A 19,107-nucleotide genomic window follows, 5' to 3' on the forward strand; every position below is an offset into this window, starting at 1 on the left:
TATAATATTTTAGTCGACTAAATCTACAGTTGATTTAGTCGACTAAAATGTATTTTGGCGGTGCCTTGATGGCGTCGTAATGCCTGATATTTCACACTTGCGACGCTGCGACACGTTGTGAGCTTGTAGATCGGCTATTTTTCGAGCGCAACACCCGAGCGCAACCAAACATAAAATGACATGTCTTTTAGTTCTACTGGATCTCTTCTCCACTAGACCCTCACTAACATTTTAGTCTAGTTTTTATTTGTTGAGGAAATTGTATATTTACTCTTAGTTTTAGTCATCATAGCTTAGTTTTTGTTTAGATTTATTTAACTGACACACGCGTTTATATTGACATTGACATTTGACCTGCTCTGCAAGGAACGTTCAGATTACTTTTCAGCGAGCATCAGAAGAGGCATAATATTCATAGCTACAGCTTCAATTGTCCACACATCGAGTGCTATAGTGGTTAATAAAAGGTATTTTTTGTATCCTAAATTTTTATCCCACAATTTTGTAACCCATTTTTTCACCCAGTGCCAATTGCCTATGTAATCCTGGGCGCTACTCTCCCTCTGCCAGCCTGGGGAGATCGAGCCCCGAACTGAGCTCATGCCTCCTTCAATGCAGGAGGAGCTAGCAAGCCGCTCCTTATCACCTGACAGGGGGGAGTTTCCCCGGTAGGACGTAGCGCGTGGAAGGAACACGTAATTCCAACCAGTTCCTTTCCCCTCCATCAGGCGCCCCGGCTGACCAGGGGGAGTCAGTATAGAGACCATAAAGTGTCTCTATACTTATTATTATTATTATTATAAGTTTTATGGCACAAGTTAGTTTACAGAGCTGAATGGGGGAAAAAAAGAAAATTTGTCTTCACAAACACACTTGTTTTCACAGGAAATCCGTTTTTTAATTAGTAATTTAATTTAGCTGATTGAACATTATGAACATTATCATAAACAGAAGGCTATCATGTTAGTAATAGACTATGAACTGTGACTGTAAACATAATTTGACATCACTAAACTCTTTTCTGTCACATGCTTGTACTTTCGTGGCTTCTTGTTGCTGGACCCTGGTTCTGTCAAGTTCTGCTGCTGTGTGTATTAAGAAGAACTTGAACAACATCCAGACTTCCACGTAGTGCTGTGTGGAAAACTGCCCGACAAGACAGTCCCACAGGGATTTCCTGACAGCGCAGGGAGGGAGTTGTCTGAATACAGCATGTGTTGCTGGCTGCTGGCCTCTCCGTTAACCCTTTAAGACCGGGAAACTTTGGCTATTTAAAAATAGCAGATATACAAGCTGCTATGAGCTTGTACATTTGGGATTTTTTGAAAAATCATGAAAATTTGTGCAAATCTTTGAATACATATTTTTTTAAGCGAACATTTATAACTCCAATCTTTGCTTCTGTGGATTCTACAAATGTCTTCTATGTCTTTTTAAAATCAGTGGTTCTCAAACTTTTTTCATGTCAAGGACCACCCAAAATGATATGTATTTGGCTGCGGACCCCATCTCAAAATATGTTGTTCCAGGAACCCCCCTCCCCCCAGAAGCAAAGATTTGAGTTAAAAATGTTTGCTTTAAAAAATATATATATTCAAAGATTTGTAAAAAAAAATAACCTGATTTAAAAAAAGAATAGCAGATCTACAAGCACATGTGCTTGTATATCTATTTTTGAATAGCCAATGTATAAAATAATGGTTAAAGTGGTTACACAGATGCGTTCCCGGTCTTATTGGCTTAATAAGCAGCCTTTCTGAGAAACGCTGACCGTCTCTGTTTTCTGCTGAGTGTTTTGGTTCCTTTGGGCCCCAAGTAAACTCCAAGGTCTCCTCAGTCGAGAATTCTACCTCACTATCCCAAGCAGCCGTGTTCAGCGGCCAGGTTTTGTCCATGTTTGACATGATTAAGTTACTCTTCGGCCAAAGAGCACTAGACCTCAAGGGCCTTTAAAGCAAAGTGGGGTCCAGGGACCCCCCCAGTGGTCCTTGAGGGGGTTCCAGGGGGGCCCCGGCATAATCATTGATGGTTAGGATTAGGAACCAAATTGACCATGTATACAAATGGAACCAAATGGACCACTATACAGTTAAATGAACACTGAGGATTTTACAGTGTAAACTGGGGTCCCAGAGATGAATGCTATCAAAGGGGGGTCTGTGGTCTAAAATGCATATCAAATTGGGGGTCCTTGAAATGAGATAGTTTGAGAATCACTGCTATAGAGCCACACCGTAAAAATCTTTTATTCTGGGGGTCCCTGGCATATCTTTTCAAATGGGGGTCTGTGGGTTAATATGTATCAATTTGGGGGTCCTTGACATGAACATCTTTGAGAACCACTGCTTTAGAGGGAGCTTGCAGTGCCAGTTCAGCCCGCCACGTCACTTCAGCTGCGCTGGTTGGTCAGCTGCCATATAACCCCTAGGGCAGATACTGGGATGCTGGGAGTGTGTTTTATTTAGTTAATGGTGAGGCCTGCCAGCAGCAACTGTCATATTCTCAGCCAACTCCCTCCCTACACTGTTCAGGAAATCTCAACGAGACTAGATTTCTGTTTGCCAGGGCAGTTCCTCCTTGACAACAGTAATGTTTATCTATTTATTGAATTGAACTGAATTGTTGATCAAATGCTATTTTCTTGTTTTCTTTGTGAATAAATTAAGGCTATGGGATGAACACATTAACACAGCATTTGTTGTTACCCTCAGCATCCGACCTTGGGTACGACGGCTGCATCAGCCCTCACCTACAACTCGGGTTGAAATACTGCATGGCTCTCGGTTGGACACAGCGGATAACCACTAGTGACGCTGCAAACTCTGACTAACCACTAATCACAGGAGCCCTAGCGTAGTGGTTCTCAAACTTTTTCATGTGAAGGACCCCCAAATTGATACATATTTGGCTGCGGACCCCCCATCTCATATTTTGTGACAGTGACTCCCAAGAAGCAAAGATTTGCTCGAGTTAAACAAGTTAGTTTTAAAAATTATATATATTCTAAGATTTGCAAACATTTTCACGATTTAAAAAAAATCTACAAGCTCATAGTGCGGGACTCGGTGCCGCATTATGAGCTTGTATATCTGCTATTTTAGAATAGCCAAAGTATAGCATATGGTTAAAGTGGTTAACATGATTGTGACGCTAATTTAGTAACTAATTGTGACTAATTTAGCTGGGAACCCCCTGGTACCCCTTCCCAAGGACCCCTGGGGGTCCCCAGACCCCACTTTGAGAACCAATGCCCTAGCGACCTTAACCTGGCCATGCCCCTTCATCTTGCTGTTGGGATTATGAGTGAATCTGCTGGATACAGTATCTGTTGGTGAACTGTCATGGACATTGCCTTTGTGGAGAAACGGACTGAGAACTTAGTAAATGCCTTGATGTTGCTCTATTCTGGGAAGCCACTTTTTTTTCTCTCTTTTCTGGGGACTTTTGGACTGAACAGCCCGTAACGTATTGAGTGTTCAAAACATCTGAGTTGTATTTATTTTATTGTGCGGTTACTGTAGGTATTGCCCAAGATGACCTACGTGTTCTAAAGAAAAATGATTTTTTTTTTTAAGAAAAAAAAAAAGGAAAAGGAAAGAAACGACACAAGGAACAAGCGGTTAGGAGGAATCCTTACAAATTCTGCGGAGAAACAGCCTATCTTCCCAGGTTAATTTTAAAACCCTCAGACACTTCAATGTATGAATTTCAAATGATACTATAACACTGGCAGGCCATAAATAATACATTTTAGGAAGGAAGCCGCGGGCCTTATTCAATCTACATCTCATTGGCCCCCGGGCCGGACTTTTTGGACATGTCTGAAGTTTAAAGCTGCACTGCATGTCATTTTCCTATTCTCCGCCCCAGGTTTGAAGCTGGTTTCCTGCACAAGTGCTGAAAATGTTACCATTGATCTAATACAGGGGTCTTCAACGTTCTCAGGCCAAGGGCCCCCTAGCTGAGACAGAGATGAAGCAGGGACCCCCTCTATTTTGTATAAAATTGTGTTTCAGATTCAACTTTTTTTGTTTACTTGGTCTGCTCTTTTTTCCCTCTACACCAAACACCTCTTTGCCAAACAAGCTCGCTGCGCGAGGCGTTGTGAGCTTGTTGTGAGCTTGTAGATCTGCTATTTTTGGCTAAAGTTCTCCTCAGAAAAGGGATGCTAGGGTTCAAGTGGTTAAGGTCAAAAAACATATGGCACAAAGATTTGGCGGACCCACTGTAGTACCTCTGAGGACCCCCTAGGGGTCCCGGACCCCCTGTTGAAGACCCCTGATCTGATAGAGCCTGCCTACTGGCTCAGGGGATAAAGGGAATCTCCTGCGTCAGATCCTGTGTCTAGGTGAGACATGACCTTTGACACAATCTAAATGTCTCAATAGAAGAGCAGGGAGACCAAATACAACCACCCCAATTGCACACGTTATATCGTATTAACATACTCTACCACAACTAGTTACTTTGTAGATTTGGATTATTATTACAAAACACACATTAACACTATTTAAACTTTGGCCATTTGAAAATAGCAGACCTACAAGCTCACAATGCGTCGCGATGCGATGCATTGTGAGCTTGTAGATCGGCTATGTTTTTGATTTGTATACATTTGAAAATGGGACATTCTGCATAACGAGTACTTCTACTTTTGGTACCGTAAGTACATTTTGATACCAATACTTTTGTACTTTTACTCAAGTCCATTTTGAATTCTAGGACTTTTACTTGTAACTGAGTATTTCTACATTGAGGTATTGATACTTTTACTTAAGTAAAATATGAGAGTACTTTTTCCACCACTGTTAGTTCAGTACCCACTTGCTCATCCAGCCAGACAGTTTGGGCTAATAGTGTAGGTCAAGGCTTTCTCTGACGAAAAAAATCAGCCTAAACTCTGCGAGAAGTGTTTTAAAATGGACCCTTATGGATCCATTTACTCTCAGAGTTGCTGTGTGGTTGCCATGGGAAGGATTCCCCAAAACTATTAACCCATTAAGACCTGGAACTGTGTCATTTTTAGATTTGAGCTAAAAAGCATTATTTTACACTTTGGGCTATTCAAAAATAGCAGATATACAAGCTCATAGCGCGGCACCGATCGAGTGCCGCGCTACGAGCTTGTAGATCTGCTATTTTTGAAAAATCGTGAAAATGTGTGCAAATCTTTTAATATATATTGTTTTAAAGCGAAAGTCTTTAACTTGAATCTTTGCTTCCGGGGGTCCCTGGAACATATATTTTTAGATGGAGGTCCGCGGCCAAATACATATCATTTTGGGGGTCCTTGACATGGAAAAAAGAACCACTGATATTATGGCGACATACGTTTTTTTCAAAAAACTGTTGAATCCCCCAGAAGCAAAGATTTGAGTTACAAATGTTCGCTTTTGTAACTCAAATCTCAAGATTTGCCAAAAAAATATTTTTTTTTCAAAAATAGCAGATATACAAGCTCATAGCGCGGCACCGAGTGCCAAAGTAGCCAAAGTGTAGAATGATGCTTTTTAGCTCAAATTAAAAAGTGACACAGATGCGTTCCAGGTCTAAATGTGTTAAACACTGTGCCCTCTATAAGGGTTCTGGGTTCTACCATACTGGGCAGCTAATTGAATTCACCTGGTGTCCTTGTCTTAACTCGTCTTATTGAGCGACCTGGGGTGCCATGTGGGTGCAATTACCCTCCAGATGGGAGAGAAAAAACAGCAGTATACCGGGGCAGTGGTGGAAAAAGTACTCACATTTTTTTTAGTAAAAGTAAAAGTATCAATAATACTGCAATGAAGACAAAAAAGTAGACAGTACTCATTATGCAGAATGTCCCGTTGGTTTCACAAGGGTTAGGGTTTCAAATGTATACAAATCTTTTTAAAATTAGCCGATCTACAAGCTCGATGCCACGCGCTGTGAGCCTGTAGATCGGCTATTTTCAAACATTTTAGTACTTTTCTTTTGGTACTTTAAGTACATTTTGATACCAAAACTTTTGTACTCTTACTCAAGTAAATTTTGAATTCCAGACTTTTACTCGTAACAGAGTACTTCTACAATGCAGTATTGATACTTTTACTCCAGTAAAACGTTTGAGTACTTTTCCCACCACTGTTTTTTTGGTGTCTGATACGGCACACAAGCCAGTATAAATCAGCCCTTAATTGTTCGTACCACGACTGGGCCTTTAGGACTTATTACAGCTCATGTTCTACGTATAGCGTCTCCCTCTCAACCCCCTGCAGGCTGAGAGACGGAAGTACAGGGGAATTCCTGTGCCTTCCTGTTGTTCACGATGGAAGGCTAAGATATAGGATGCCCCAGAGGACAGCTAGCATTACCGTGTGTGTGTGTGTGTGTGTGTGTGTGTGTGTGTGTGTGTGTGTGTGTGTGTGTGTGTGTGTGTGTGTGTGTGTGTGTGTGTGTGTGTGTGTGTGTGTGTGTGTGTGTGTGTGTGTGTGTGTGTGTGTGTGTGTGCGTGTGTGTGTGCATGTGCGCGTGTGTACGTGTGTGTGTATAACACTGTATATAAATGTGATGGCTGGTTCTCCCAGAGCAGGAAATCCAACCAGGGCACAGACACACACAGACACACAGACACACAGACACACAGACACTCACCGCCTGCATGCTCTGAAGGCGATGTGGGGGCGGGGCGTACGGACTGAACTTGGGCTTGGCCGGTTTGCCCGCCGCTCTGTCCTTATGTCTCCTACTGCTGATGTGCTGCATATGAGAGAGAGAGAGAGAGAGAGAGAGAGAGAGAGAGAGAGAGAGACAGAGACAGAGACAGACAGAGAGAGAGAATACAGACCGACAGAGAGAGAGAATACAGACCGACAGAAAGATTACATTTGTTTTTCTTGAACACAAATGTTAAGAATGTTATCTTTTAGATCAGTGGTTCTCAAACTTTTTCGTGTCAAGGACCCCCAAATTGACACTTATTAGCCCGTGGACCCCCATTTGAAAAGATGAGCCAGGGACCCCCATAAGAGAAGATTTTTACGGCTGTCTAGCAGTGATTCTCAACCATTTTAATTACAAGGACCCCCAGTTTGACATGCATTAGGGCTACGGACCCCCATTTAATGGCATTTCTATCTCTGGGACCCCAATTCATATTGTAAAACCAATGTTAATTTAACTCTGAGAGTGTACAAATGGAACCAAATGGACCCGTTAGGGTCCATTTGGTTCCATTTGTACACTCTCAGAGTTACAGACCCATAAGGGTCCATCTGGTTCCTGTCCATCATTTAGCTGGGGACCCCCTGGAACTTCAAGTGGAACCTCAAGTACTTTGAGAACCAACGCTTTAGATAGCATGTTTTTTTATAGACAGATGATAGGTTTGATGTTGGCCTGGTATCCTAGGTTCGTCAAAGCCCTTGTTCCCTTTGCATCCTACTTATGTGACTATAATATGTACTGTACTCTCTTTATTGATTTGTTGAATGCATTTACTCATACGTAAGTTGCTCTGGGACAGAGCGTCTGCTAAATAACTACGGTTAATTGTAATTAGACAGACAGACAGACGCGATCGATCGATCGATCGATAGATAGATAGTCCCATTTCACAAGTTTTCCAAAATAAATCTTTTGAAAATAGCAGATCTACAAGCTCACAATGTGACGCATCGTGAGCTTGTATATATATAAAAAATATATATAGGGCTGAAGTTAGTGCAGGTTTTGTAATAATAATCTAAATCTAGTTAGTAGCTCAAGTTTTCAAATAACTGTTATGGAGTAAAAGTACAATACATGTCTCTGAGATAGTGGAGAAATAAGTAAATGTATTGACAATTTGAAATACTCAAGTAAAGTAAAAATACCTCAACATTTTACTTCTGGCGTGATGGTTCCACCACCACTGTTTATTGATTGATTGATAGATCAAGACACACAAAGTATCTTAACCCATTGAGACCTGAAGCCGATTCTACATGTCTCCTAAATCCCAACAGTTTTCTGAAAAACTTATGTTTCTATGTCAGTGGTGCTCAATCTTTTTCATGTCTTTTTTTTTTTTTTTTTTTTTTTTATATAATTTTTATCCCACGATTTTGTAACCCACATTTTTTTCACCCAGTGCCAATTGCCTATGTAATCCTGGGCACTACCTACCCTCTGCCAGCCTAGGGAGAGCCCAAGCTGAAGCTCATGCCTCCTTCAATGCATGAGGAGCAAGCAGGCCGCTTCTTATCACCCGACAGGGGGGAGTTTCCCTGGTTGGACATAGCGCGTGGAAGGAACACGTTATTCCAACCAGTTCCCTTCTCCTCCATCAGGCGCCCCGGCTGACCAGGGGGAGGCAGTATAGTGACCAGGATTACTACATGTTTTTGTGAGGGTATTAACTACCCTGGGAGACACGGGGAGAACATGCAAACTCCACACAGAGTAGGCCCTTTCGCCAACCCCACCTAGGGTATGGGCGCTGATGACGCGGAGGAGAGGACACGCCCCCAGCGCCCACAGCGTCCCCGGCGGGAATCGAACCCAGGACCTTCTTGCTGTGAGGCGACAGCGCTACCGACTGCGCCACCGTGCCCCCCCAATCTTTTTCATGTCAAGGACCCCCAAAATGATATGAATTTAGCCGCGGACCCCCATCAAAATATTTTTTTCCAAGGACCCCCAGAAGCAAAGATTTGAGTTAAAAATGTTCGCTTTAAAAATATATATATTCAAAGATTTGCACACATTTTCAAAAATAGCAGATCTACAAGCTCGCTATGAGCTTGTAGATCTGCTATTTTTGAATAGCCCAAAGTGTAAAATAATGCTTTTTAGCTCAAATCTAAAAATGACAGTTCCAGGTCTTACTGGGTTAAGCTGTGTTCAGCTGTGTTTGCATAGAAAAGTGCAAATGAAGCGAAGAATGAATTACAGGGACAACCATTTAAACAACACTTACAGTACACCGCTCATTGCCTCGCCCTGTGAACGGCAGAATATTCATAAGAAGAGGTTGGGTTTCCATTTCCAAAGTTTGTATTGATTTTGATTGACGCAAGCAAACAGATGGCTACAGCTACAGCAACACGCACACAAATCGGCGGTGAAAACGCTGAATAATGCATGAGCACCTGGCCAAAGTTAACCCATTAAGACCGGGAACGCATCTGTGTCATTTTAAGATTCATTTGCCTATATTTTAAAAAATAGCAGATATACAAGCTGTGTAGATCTGCAATTTTTTGAAAAATCGTGGAATAATGCAAATATTTGAATATACAGTATACTTTTTTAAAGCAAACATTTTTAACTCAAATCTTTGCTTCTGGGGATTCTACAAATGTCTTCTAAATCCTAACAGATTTTTTGAAAAGAACTTGCTATAATATCAGTGGTTCTCAAACTTTTTCCATGTCAAGGACCCCCAAAATGATATGTATTTGGCCGCGGGCCACATACATATCATCTCAAAATATGTTGTTCCAGGGACCCCCCAGAAGCAAAGATTTTAGTTACAAATGTTCGCTTAAAAAAAAAATATATATATATACAGCATTCAAAGATTTGCAAAAATAGCAGATATACAAGCTCTATGAGCTTGTATATCTGCTATTTTTGAATAGCCAAAGAAATGTTAAAATGACACACACATGCGTTCCCGGTTTGAATGGGTTAACAGCAGTAAAGTAAGTAAACAGTCCTGATTACAGAACACACAGCGGAGCACTTTTTACATCACGACACAGAGACGCCAGCAGAATGCCTTGTTGTCCAAACCATTGGATTTATGATCTTATCCTTGTTCTGTGTTAAATCAGCATTTCTCAAAGTGGGGGTCCAGAGGGACCCCCCAGGGGGGTTCTTGGGGGGGTTCCAGAGGGACCCCCGCAGCTAAATTATGGATAGTTAGGAACCGAAGGGTACATGTCTGTAACTCTGAGAGTGTACACAAATGAAACCAAATATGAGGGTCCATGGCCTAACTATGCAAAGTGGGTGTCCTTGAAATGGATAAGAAATGAGAACCATCAGCTTAAAGGGATAGTTCACCCCCAAAATGACTTTTTTTCTATTGATTAATCACCCCACGGAAACTTGAATTCATGGATATTTTTTTTGTTTTTGTCGCATTACTGGCAGCGGTTCTGGTAGGAGCCACAAAGTCTCCTTTGTGTCTCCTACCGGAACCGCTGCCTACCGGTCCGCTGGTCATCAAATTATTGGCTTAGGAATGAGGCAAAAACAAAAAAAGGTGTGCAATTGATAGAAAATAAGTAATGTTTTGGGTGAACTATTCCTTTAACTCATGCCTATGCAGGCCCTCACGTCTACAGTACAGTACAGTAGTCATAGTGATATGCTTATGTCTGAGACATAGTGATGGGGCGGTGGTCCTCCAGCCCACCCATAGCCCACCCATGAGTACATTTTTGAGCGGTGTAGCCGCTCCTATAAGTGGGGTTGGGACTCATGACCCATCCGTCGTGAAAATTTGTCTTTCGCTGTACTGTGATTGGCTGATAAGTATTCAGACCACTTTGTGATTGGCTAGCGAGACGCATGATGAAAGTGCTTCCATCACTGTGATGACCTTAAATAACACCGCTCACTTCACACTGGGAGTGATTTTTGGAGCGGTGTGGCCGCCCCTATAAGTGGGTTTGGGACACCTCATTAGTACACCCTTCGCTGTACTGTGTTTGGCTCATAATAGCACACCCCTCTACATTAGTACACCCCTAGCTGTACTGTGATTGGCTGACTCTATTCAGCACTGTGATTGGCTAGCGAGACAAATGATGAAATGAATAACCTATAAATAGGTCTATATAAAAAAAAGTTTTTTAAAGTGAGCTTCCATCACTGTGATGACCACTGTGATGACCACACCGCCCACTTCACACTGGGTGTGATGTTTTTATATAGGATGATGAAGGGTTAACCCAGAACCCTCCAGAACATGAAATATTACAGAACTCATGGAGTTCTGTAATATTCTGCAATAAAAAAATACCAGATCTACAAGCTCTCAAAGTGTCATATCGCGACATAGATCCGCCCTTAGATCTGAATGTATGACTGAATGAATGGTTTATTTCTGTCCTTTTTATTTCACAACAAATCATAACAATTGTGTGGACTTTTACAGAAAGAAAAAAAAACACACACAAATGTACACGTTCAAAATCAGCTCACACACAAAATCCAAAATCAATGACCGAAAAAGGAATAGGCTGAAGCAAAAAGCTTATTCTTTGCCTATCCTTTACAATACTTAAAAACAAAATATATTTTAATGTTTTCTTCGATCTGCAATCGTTGAAAAAAAAGCCCTTTCTTTATAGGGCTTAAGTGGTTAATTCCTACTGTTATGCAATGTTTACTACTAAATGTGAATGTGAATCTAGTACTTCTTTCCAGCCCCGCTGTGTAATCACAGTGTACCTTCATCTTCTCAGTCTCATGAAAATGTCTCATTACCCACTTTTGGGTCATAACGACCCAGCTGAGAAACACTGTCTAACACATCCCATCGCCTCCAAAGTGTCTCCATTACCTGTTATGGATCTTTTCCACAGCCAGAGCTAAATGAACCGTACTGTTAAACCTGCTTCACTGGTTCTGTGTTTGTTTCCATATACGCTCCGGCTCGGTTTACAGGCAAACTTAAAAAGAGTCCACGGCACACAGTTACATAGATTTTTCTTTTTTTTAAAACACCTTTATTATATAATGGCTAGACAAAGTAAAACAATGCTACAGCTGCCAGCGCATTTTGGTGAGCAAAGCCAGGGCCCAGCGGTGGTTTTGTTCTGACCCTGATGAAGGCTTCTTAACTTTTTCTACTGAACATTTTTTCTACTGAACAGTGAGCCTTGGTCTCTTTTTAACCCATTAAGACCTTGAGTGGCAGCGGTGGCCTAGTGGTTAGAGGGGCGGCCTTGATACCGGAAGGTCCCTAGTTCGATTCCCCAATTCATCACATCAATCATGAATCACCGCTGAATAGCCCTCGAGCAAGGCTTCCATGCAGGGTCCGGCTGGAAACAAGCTTCGTGCTTAGTCCGACACCCTGGGTAAACAACAAACTTTGCTTTGCTTTGCTTTGCTTTGCTTTACCTGGAACGCATCTGTGTCATTTTTTGATTTGAGCTAAAAAGCATTATTTTAAATGCAAATCTTCTTTGAATATACATTTTATATTCTGGTGACAGCCAGAATGTAGACGGCATCCCGGGAGCAGTATGGGTTAGCGCCCCAGGCTGTGTCTTCCGTGAGGAAGAAGCCCAACAAACCCACGGTGAGGCCTTTAGGAGGGCCATTCAATCAATCCGCAAGTGGAGCCTGCAGTACCACACCGGCCCAAGGAACCATCATGCCAGAAGGAAATGTTTGGATCGGGGCGGTGCACCTGATCTGGCGCAGCGCTCAGGTCCTGGACCTGGTGAGACGAAGGAGGAGCCCGGCCAGGAGACAACCCACAGAGCCTAGTCCCTCCACGTGCCAGAGCCTCCCCGAGTCCCGGCAGAGTACTTCCGGAGAAGCGGACTGAGTGGCCCTGTCTTGCCCTATAGGACTGACCGTGGGAAGCTACTGGGACGTAAGTTGGGGCTTGATCAACCCTGGCTGGGTCACCTGGGCGAGGGTGTATGTTGTATGTTGCGAGACCCGAAACACCCGATGACCCCAGGCTACAACACTGATGATACATCCCAGTTGCATCCATGTGATGTTTTTCTTTATTATAATATATATAAAGCGAACATTTGTAACTCAAATCTTTGCTTCTGGGGGGGGTCCCTGGAACAAAATATTTTGAGATGGGGGTCCGTTGCCAAATACATATCATTTTGGGGTCCTTGACATTAAAAAGTTTGAAAACCACTGACATAGCAACATAGTTTTTTTCAAAAAACTGTTAGGATTTAGAAGACATTTTGTAGAATCTAACTTTTAGTGTTTTTTTTTTTCTTAAATTAACGCCCTACTTCTACTCGATCACACTACAGCGTCACACACAAACATCAAAAGTAGCAGATCCGGCCCGGACGGCCGGCGTAGCGGTCCAGGCACCTAATGCAGCCTGAGAGCGTGTTGTGGCTTCGGATCCCGACCTTTGCTGCGTGTCACTCCCCTTCTCTCTCTCCCCATTTCAGTCTACTGCTTTCTATCAAATAAGGGCAGGAAAAAACCACACACAAAAAAACGATATGCTCTCTACAGAGGACAGGAACATGAAATATGTTTGCTATGTGATGATAACCCTCTCCAAAGAGCACCTGTTTCCAGCTGAGAGTAATTAAGGAATGGCCCCCACAGGAATGTATAAGGAATGATGCAGCGCTCCTATATCTCTCATGTCATGTGTAAGTAAGATTAATTGTCTTGAAAACTCAAGTTCAAAAGTAGCTCTTTTTGAGACTAAGCATTTCATTATGAATACCAGTCATTCTCCAGTTCAGTGATGATGTTCTCCAAAGCGGAGTGAGCATCTTTTCTTCATAAGGAAAGATTTACCAAGGATTGACTTCGGAGAGAAAGGTGGTTCAAAGAAAAACTTCAACGGATTGTGACGTAAAAGCATAACTGTAGACTACTCTGAAATTCTTACCTTTCCAAAGGGTTGCAAAGTACGATACTTAGTCTAAAATCTACTTAAGTGAAAGCTAGGCCTAATTGACTGATTTTAGAATCTACTCTAAAAAGTACAAATGCAAAAAATGTTTACTCAATTAGCCCATTCAAACCGGGAACGCATCTGTGTCATTTTAGATTTCTTGGGCTATTCAAAAATAGCAGTTATGCAAGCTCGACGCCCAAATACATATAATTTTGGGGGCCCTTGACATGAAAAAGTTTGAGAACAACTGATTATAGCAACATACGTTTTTTTCCGAGTAAAAAATGTTTGCTTTAAAAAAATATATATATCAAAAAACTTTTTCACGGTTCTTTTCCCAAAATTTCTTTGAATAGCCAAAAAAATGACACGGTCTAAAAGGTATTCTATTTGTAGTTCGTTGCTTTCCATTCCTTTACAGAGAAGGAATGGAACCAAAAGGTGAAATTTGGCTCCCAAGCCAAAAAATGCCTGATAATATCTGTGTCTTTGTTATTGTGTCAGAATTGGAATTCAGAACTCAACAGAATTGCACCGCTGACATTACACTCGACAGCTAATCCGTTCAGAGCGTGCTATTACAGTACGTGTGTTTTCCGGGAAAAGAGTTCACTTAGGAATGTGAATCTATTGTCGTGGCAATTTCCAACTTTCAGTGCTGCGTGCTCAACGCGTAATCCTAGCTAATAAGTGTCTCAGTGTTTGGGTGGCCTCCTAGAGACAGTGCAATGCCTCAGTAAACTAGGATCGCAGGTAAGCCAGGAACCTGGTATCAGTCAAAAAACAGTGGTTTTCAACCATTTTCATATCAAGGTCCATGATTTATTCGGCATTTGAGCCACGGACCTCCATTTCATGAGATTTAGCCTCTCAGACCCAACATTTAGAATATATTTTTTTATTTATTTAGATTAGATTTTGTCCACAATTCCATGTTGTAGGAGAGATAACAGGCAAAAGATGTTTAACAATACTTTAACTCTTGAGAGCGTAAAATGAAAACAAATGGAACCGTAAGGGTCCATTTGGTTTCATTTTACGCTCTCAAGAGTTAAAGATCTATAAGTCCATTTGGTTTCATTTTACGCTCTCAAGAGTTAAAGATCTATAAGGGTCCATTTGGTTACCAACTCTCCATCATTTAGCTAGGGACCACCTGGAACCCCCTCAAGGACCACGGGTGGTCCCCGGACCACTGATTGAAAACCACTGGTCTAAACAACGGACTATCAATAATAATCTGTACATTGAAACTATAGGATAGCCGGGTAAACGATTAACCTATCATCTGTCTACAGTAAATAACATGCTAATAGCGTTGAGGTGAAGAAAAAACGGAAGGAACAAAAGGAACAAAAACATGAGAACAAATGGTCACGGTATGTCTGCATGGTCGTCATAACTCCTCAATATCTCAAACAGCTTCTAAGACCATCCCCTAACTACCACCAGTTGAGGCACTCCAAGCAGCCTTACTTTTGTGTACCTTCAGTCTCCACATCATAAGGTAAGCTTCATGTTTAAAGCCCCCTCTGATTGGAACAATCTACCGGTAACCGGTATTCGAACCATATAATCTTTCAATATGTTCAAAAGTGCGCTGGCTTCTTATAATACGATCTCTTGTACATGTCCGTGACCATTACATCACTACACTTTATTTCTGTATGCTATCGCTGACGTTGAAAATGACAATGATATCCGACTCTGAACAAATGATCCATCTTCTTGTGCTTGCTTAGAGTATAATACCCTGTTTGTGTTGTCCTATGTGTTGTTTCTTGTCCGGTTGATATTTAGTTTTCATTTTTTTGTTATTTGTTTTATTATATGTTACCGTATACTGTACTGCTGTCTCTAGGGCCCCGTCGAAAATGAGATCCTGAATCTCAAGGGGTTACTCCTAATAAATAATTTCAATATATATAACTAGGCTAGTCTCTAGCATCGGTTGAGCAGAGGGTGTCAGGAGGGGGTACAGGGTGCAAAGGGCTGAGGTGGAGTCTGAACTAAAGAGGTGAATCTTCAGATTACGGTGGAACATTGGGAGTAGGTCTACAATTCTGACCGCAATTGGGAGTTTGTTCCACAGCTTCAGCTTGGGAGCCAGGAGGGAGAAGAGTCTGGGACGTGCGGAGCGTTTAACATTTTTGTTCTAATATATTTTATCCCACGATTTTTGTTACCCGTTTTTTCACCCAGTGCCAATTTCCTAAGCTTGTAATCCTGGGCGCTACTCTACCTCTGCCAGCCTGGGGAGAGCCCCTAAGTGAGCTCTACTTCCTTCAATGCATGAGGAGTGAGCAGGCCGCTTCTTATCATCTGACAGGGGGGGAGTTTCCCCAGTAGGACGGAGCGTGTGGAAGGAACACGTTATTCCTCCATCAGGCCGTCATGGGGGAGGCAGAATAGAGACCAGGATTACTGCATGTTTTTTGTGAGGGTACCTACCCTAGGGGACACGGGGAGATCACCAACCCCACCTAGGGTGTGGGCACTGATGACGCGGAGGAGAGGACACGCCCCCCAGTGCCCACAGAGTCCCCGGCGGGAATCTAACCCAGGACCTTCTAACTGTGAGCCGACAGCGCTACCGCCCTGCACCACCTATGATTACAATTTCACTCTCCAAGCGGTGCTGCCTGCTGTTGTACCTGCTTTAGCTGCGTCTCAGAGTTGACGTGCACGTCACAGATCTCGCAGTGGAACGTCTTGTTCTGCAGGCCGGTCGACGCCTCCGGCGGCACCGCGGCGGCCACCAGCTTGGCCTTGACCCCTGACCTGGGGAAGGACTTGATGGCTCCGTCGCCGCTCCTCGCCTCCAGCATGGTCTTGTGCTTGGTGCCTGGAATGAGATCAGGAGGGTTAAGAGTGCAACAAGCCCTGGTTACAGTACAGGGGTTCCCAAACGCCTTCACCTCAAGAGAGATAAATCTGGTGTATGTAGTAGATCTACTATTTTAGAAAAAGCATGAACATTTTAGCAAATCTTTGAATATAATGTATATTTTAACTCATTCAGTGCCAGGCTTATTTCAAGCTTGTTGATCCCTGTGCCATGATTGACTATATATGGAAAAATGTTATTTTTTTCTCCGTTTCTTTTTTAACATTGAAGTGGATGGAGCATTAACTTTTTGAAAATCGTTTTCTCCTAGTTCCTTTGAGATTTCAAAAAAGAAAAAAAAATACCCCAAAAAAAAAATGTTTTTTTAGGAGACGTCAAAAGACGTCATTGGCACTAATGGCCAACTGAAAACGGCCGTCAAAAGACGTCATTGGCATTGAATGAGTTAAAGCGAACATTTCTAACTCAAATCTTTGCTTCTGGGGGTCTGTGGGACAAAATGTTTTTTAAATTTTTAGAACTAGTTAGGATTTAGAAAACATTTATAGAATCGGTCTCAGGTCTTAATAGGTTAATTGTATTTTGTCATCTTGTGGCATTGTATTTCCTGCTACCTGTGGTGGTGACTGTATTGTTGTCCAAACTAGTTTTTTGTTGCAGTTTTGTTATGCTGCACGTTTACCTCCAGCAAACTGTACTTCAGTTTACTGCTGTTGACAGTGGTACATTTACTCAAGTACAATTTTGAGGTATTTTTTTAACTTTACTGGAGTATTTTCATTTTTCAGTACCTTTACTTCTACTCCACTACATCTCAGAGGCAAATATTGTCCTTTTACTCCACCACAATTATTTGAAAACTTTAGTTACTTTTTAGACTTGGATTATTATTACAAAACAGGCATTAACCACTTAATGCCTATACATTTCAGCCATTTGAAAATAGCAGATCTACAAGCTCACAATGCGTCGCGATGAGAGATACTTTTTCCACCACTGGTTGTTGAGTTGATGTTGAAGCAGCTATATATATTGACAGGGACGTGCACAGATAGACTCTAGGTGGTGCTAGAGCACCTGCCCTTTGCCCTCTTGACCAGAAGTGCCCTTTTTTTTCAGGGGTCTTCAACAGGGGGTCCGGGACCCCTAGGGGATCCTCAGAGTTACTACAGGGGGTCCGCCAAATCTTTATGTGATATGATTTTTCTTTTTACCATAACCACTCGAAACCTAGCATCCCTTTTCTGAGGAGAACTTTAGCCAAAAATAGCAGATCTACAAGCCCACAGTGGGCTTGTAGATCGGCTATTTTTGGCAAAGAGGTATAGGTGTAGAGGGAAAAAAGAGCAGACCAAGTAAACAAAAAAAGGTGTAATTTACTTGAGCACCTGCCCCTCAAAATGTCTGTGCACGCCACTGGCAGCTATACTGTTTTCTCACCGCTGTTATGGGCCTGCAGCTGGGAGGCAGAGTTCACGGCCACCTTGCACAGCGAGCAGTACAGGAGCCGTCTGGCCTTCTCCTCCTCCGATTCCGTCTCCAAGGCCTCTGGCTCCTCCTCCGCTTCTTCCCCGTCACGGTCCGTCTCCATCTCCTTCTCCTTCTCCTTCTCAGCCCCGGGGCCGGAGGGAGGCAGCGAGGAGGGCTCGCCGCCGGGGGGGCCGTCCGGGGGGGCGTGGTCCTGCGTGGTTTCAGCCGCCGTCAGGGCGGGGCCACTCGGCGGAGAACACGCCTCTGATGCAGGAGGAGATGTTGCCGACACCTCTGTGTGTGTGTGTCAGGACGGGGAGACAGAACAGTACAAACATAACGTTAATAAGAAAAGACAAGAACGTGACATGAATGAGAGAGGATGCATTTGATGGAAAGAGCAAGAGATTGTGAGAGTGTGTTTGTGTGTGCGTGAGTGTGATTGTGTGTGTGTAGTGCACCGTGTACGCACACGTGCACGTCTGAGAAAAACAAGAGCGAAAGATAGAGACAGAGCACTGGAGAAAAGAGAATGATGAGAAGGCAAATTGGATTTTATTTTTTTCTTTCACTTTTGCCGGATATCGTAACAGCTGCACAACAACCCCCCCCCCCCTCCCCCCCCCCCCCCCACACACACATCCATTCATCACAGAGAGACAGAGAGAGCGAGAGAGAGCGCGCGCATTTTTTATGATCCCGTCAAACTCCTCTAATCTGCCTAATAATCAGTGATTTCCCCCGGGACGTACGGTACGGTACGTTCCTCCGGTGTTTAAACCAACAGCGCTGGTGCAAGAGAGAGAGAGAGAGAGAGAGAGAGAGGGAGAGAGAGAGAGAGCTTTGTCTCCTCCGCTATCAGCTGTCAAGATTGGAAAGGAACTTTCAGGAGTGTCTGTCTGCTCCCCTGGAGGAGCAGAGCGCTGATTTGAAGGACCTCGCTGAGTGATAACAATGTTTATCTCTGCCGCAGTCGAGTGGGCGCGCGGTTTGTTAGCGCTCCTTCCCCCAGCTGCTCTTAAAGGGGGCGATAAGGCCTCCCGTGGTGAGAGAAAAAGACAAATCATCTTCAGAGGCCCTCGCCCGCTCTCTCAGCTGTTCCCCGCAATAACAGACTCCAAACTGCATACGATTAAGCCTAAGTTATGCTCCGAAAACAGCCGATCTGCAAGCTCACGACGCGTCGCGTCCGCGACGCGTCGTGAGC

At 43.0% G+C, this 19,107-nt stretch overlaps 1 protein-coding gene across 2 annotated transcripts in view; it reads right to left on the minus strand.

Annotated features, from left to right (window-relative positions):
- Positions 1-19,107, minus strand: part of LOC311062097 (zinc finger protein 385D-like) — a 70,658-nt gene that overhangs the window by 4,130 nt on the left and 47,421 nt on the right. For both annotated transcript variants that reach the window (XR_014602464.1, XM_084080897.1), the window contains exons 5-7: positions 17,871-18,194; positions 16,237-16,427; positions 6,616-6,720 (exon numbers count right to left, since the gene is read on the minus strand). Coding sequence is in view for 1 of the 2 variants with exons in the window: in XM_084080897.1 (XP_083937023.1) it covers positions 6,616-6,720; positions 16,237-16,427; positions 17,871-18,194 (620 nt within the window). In the remaining variant the exon portion in view is untranslated. The remainder of the gene's footprint in view (positions 1-6,615; positions 6,721-16,236; positions 16,428-17,870; positions 18,195-19,107) is intronic.

This window comes from Gymnoscopelus microlampas (genome assembly GCF_963454915.1).
Source record: "Gymnoscopelus microlampas genome assembly, chromosome: 15".
NCBI lineage: Eukaryota > Metazoa > Chordata > Actinopteri > Myctophiformes > Myctophidae > Gymnoscopelus > Gymnoscopelus microlampas.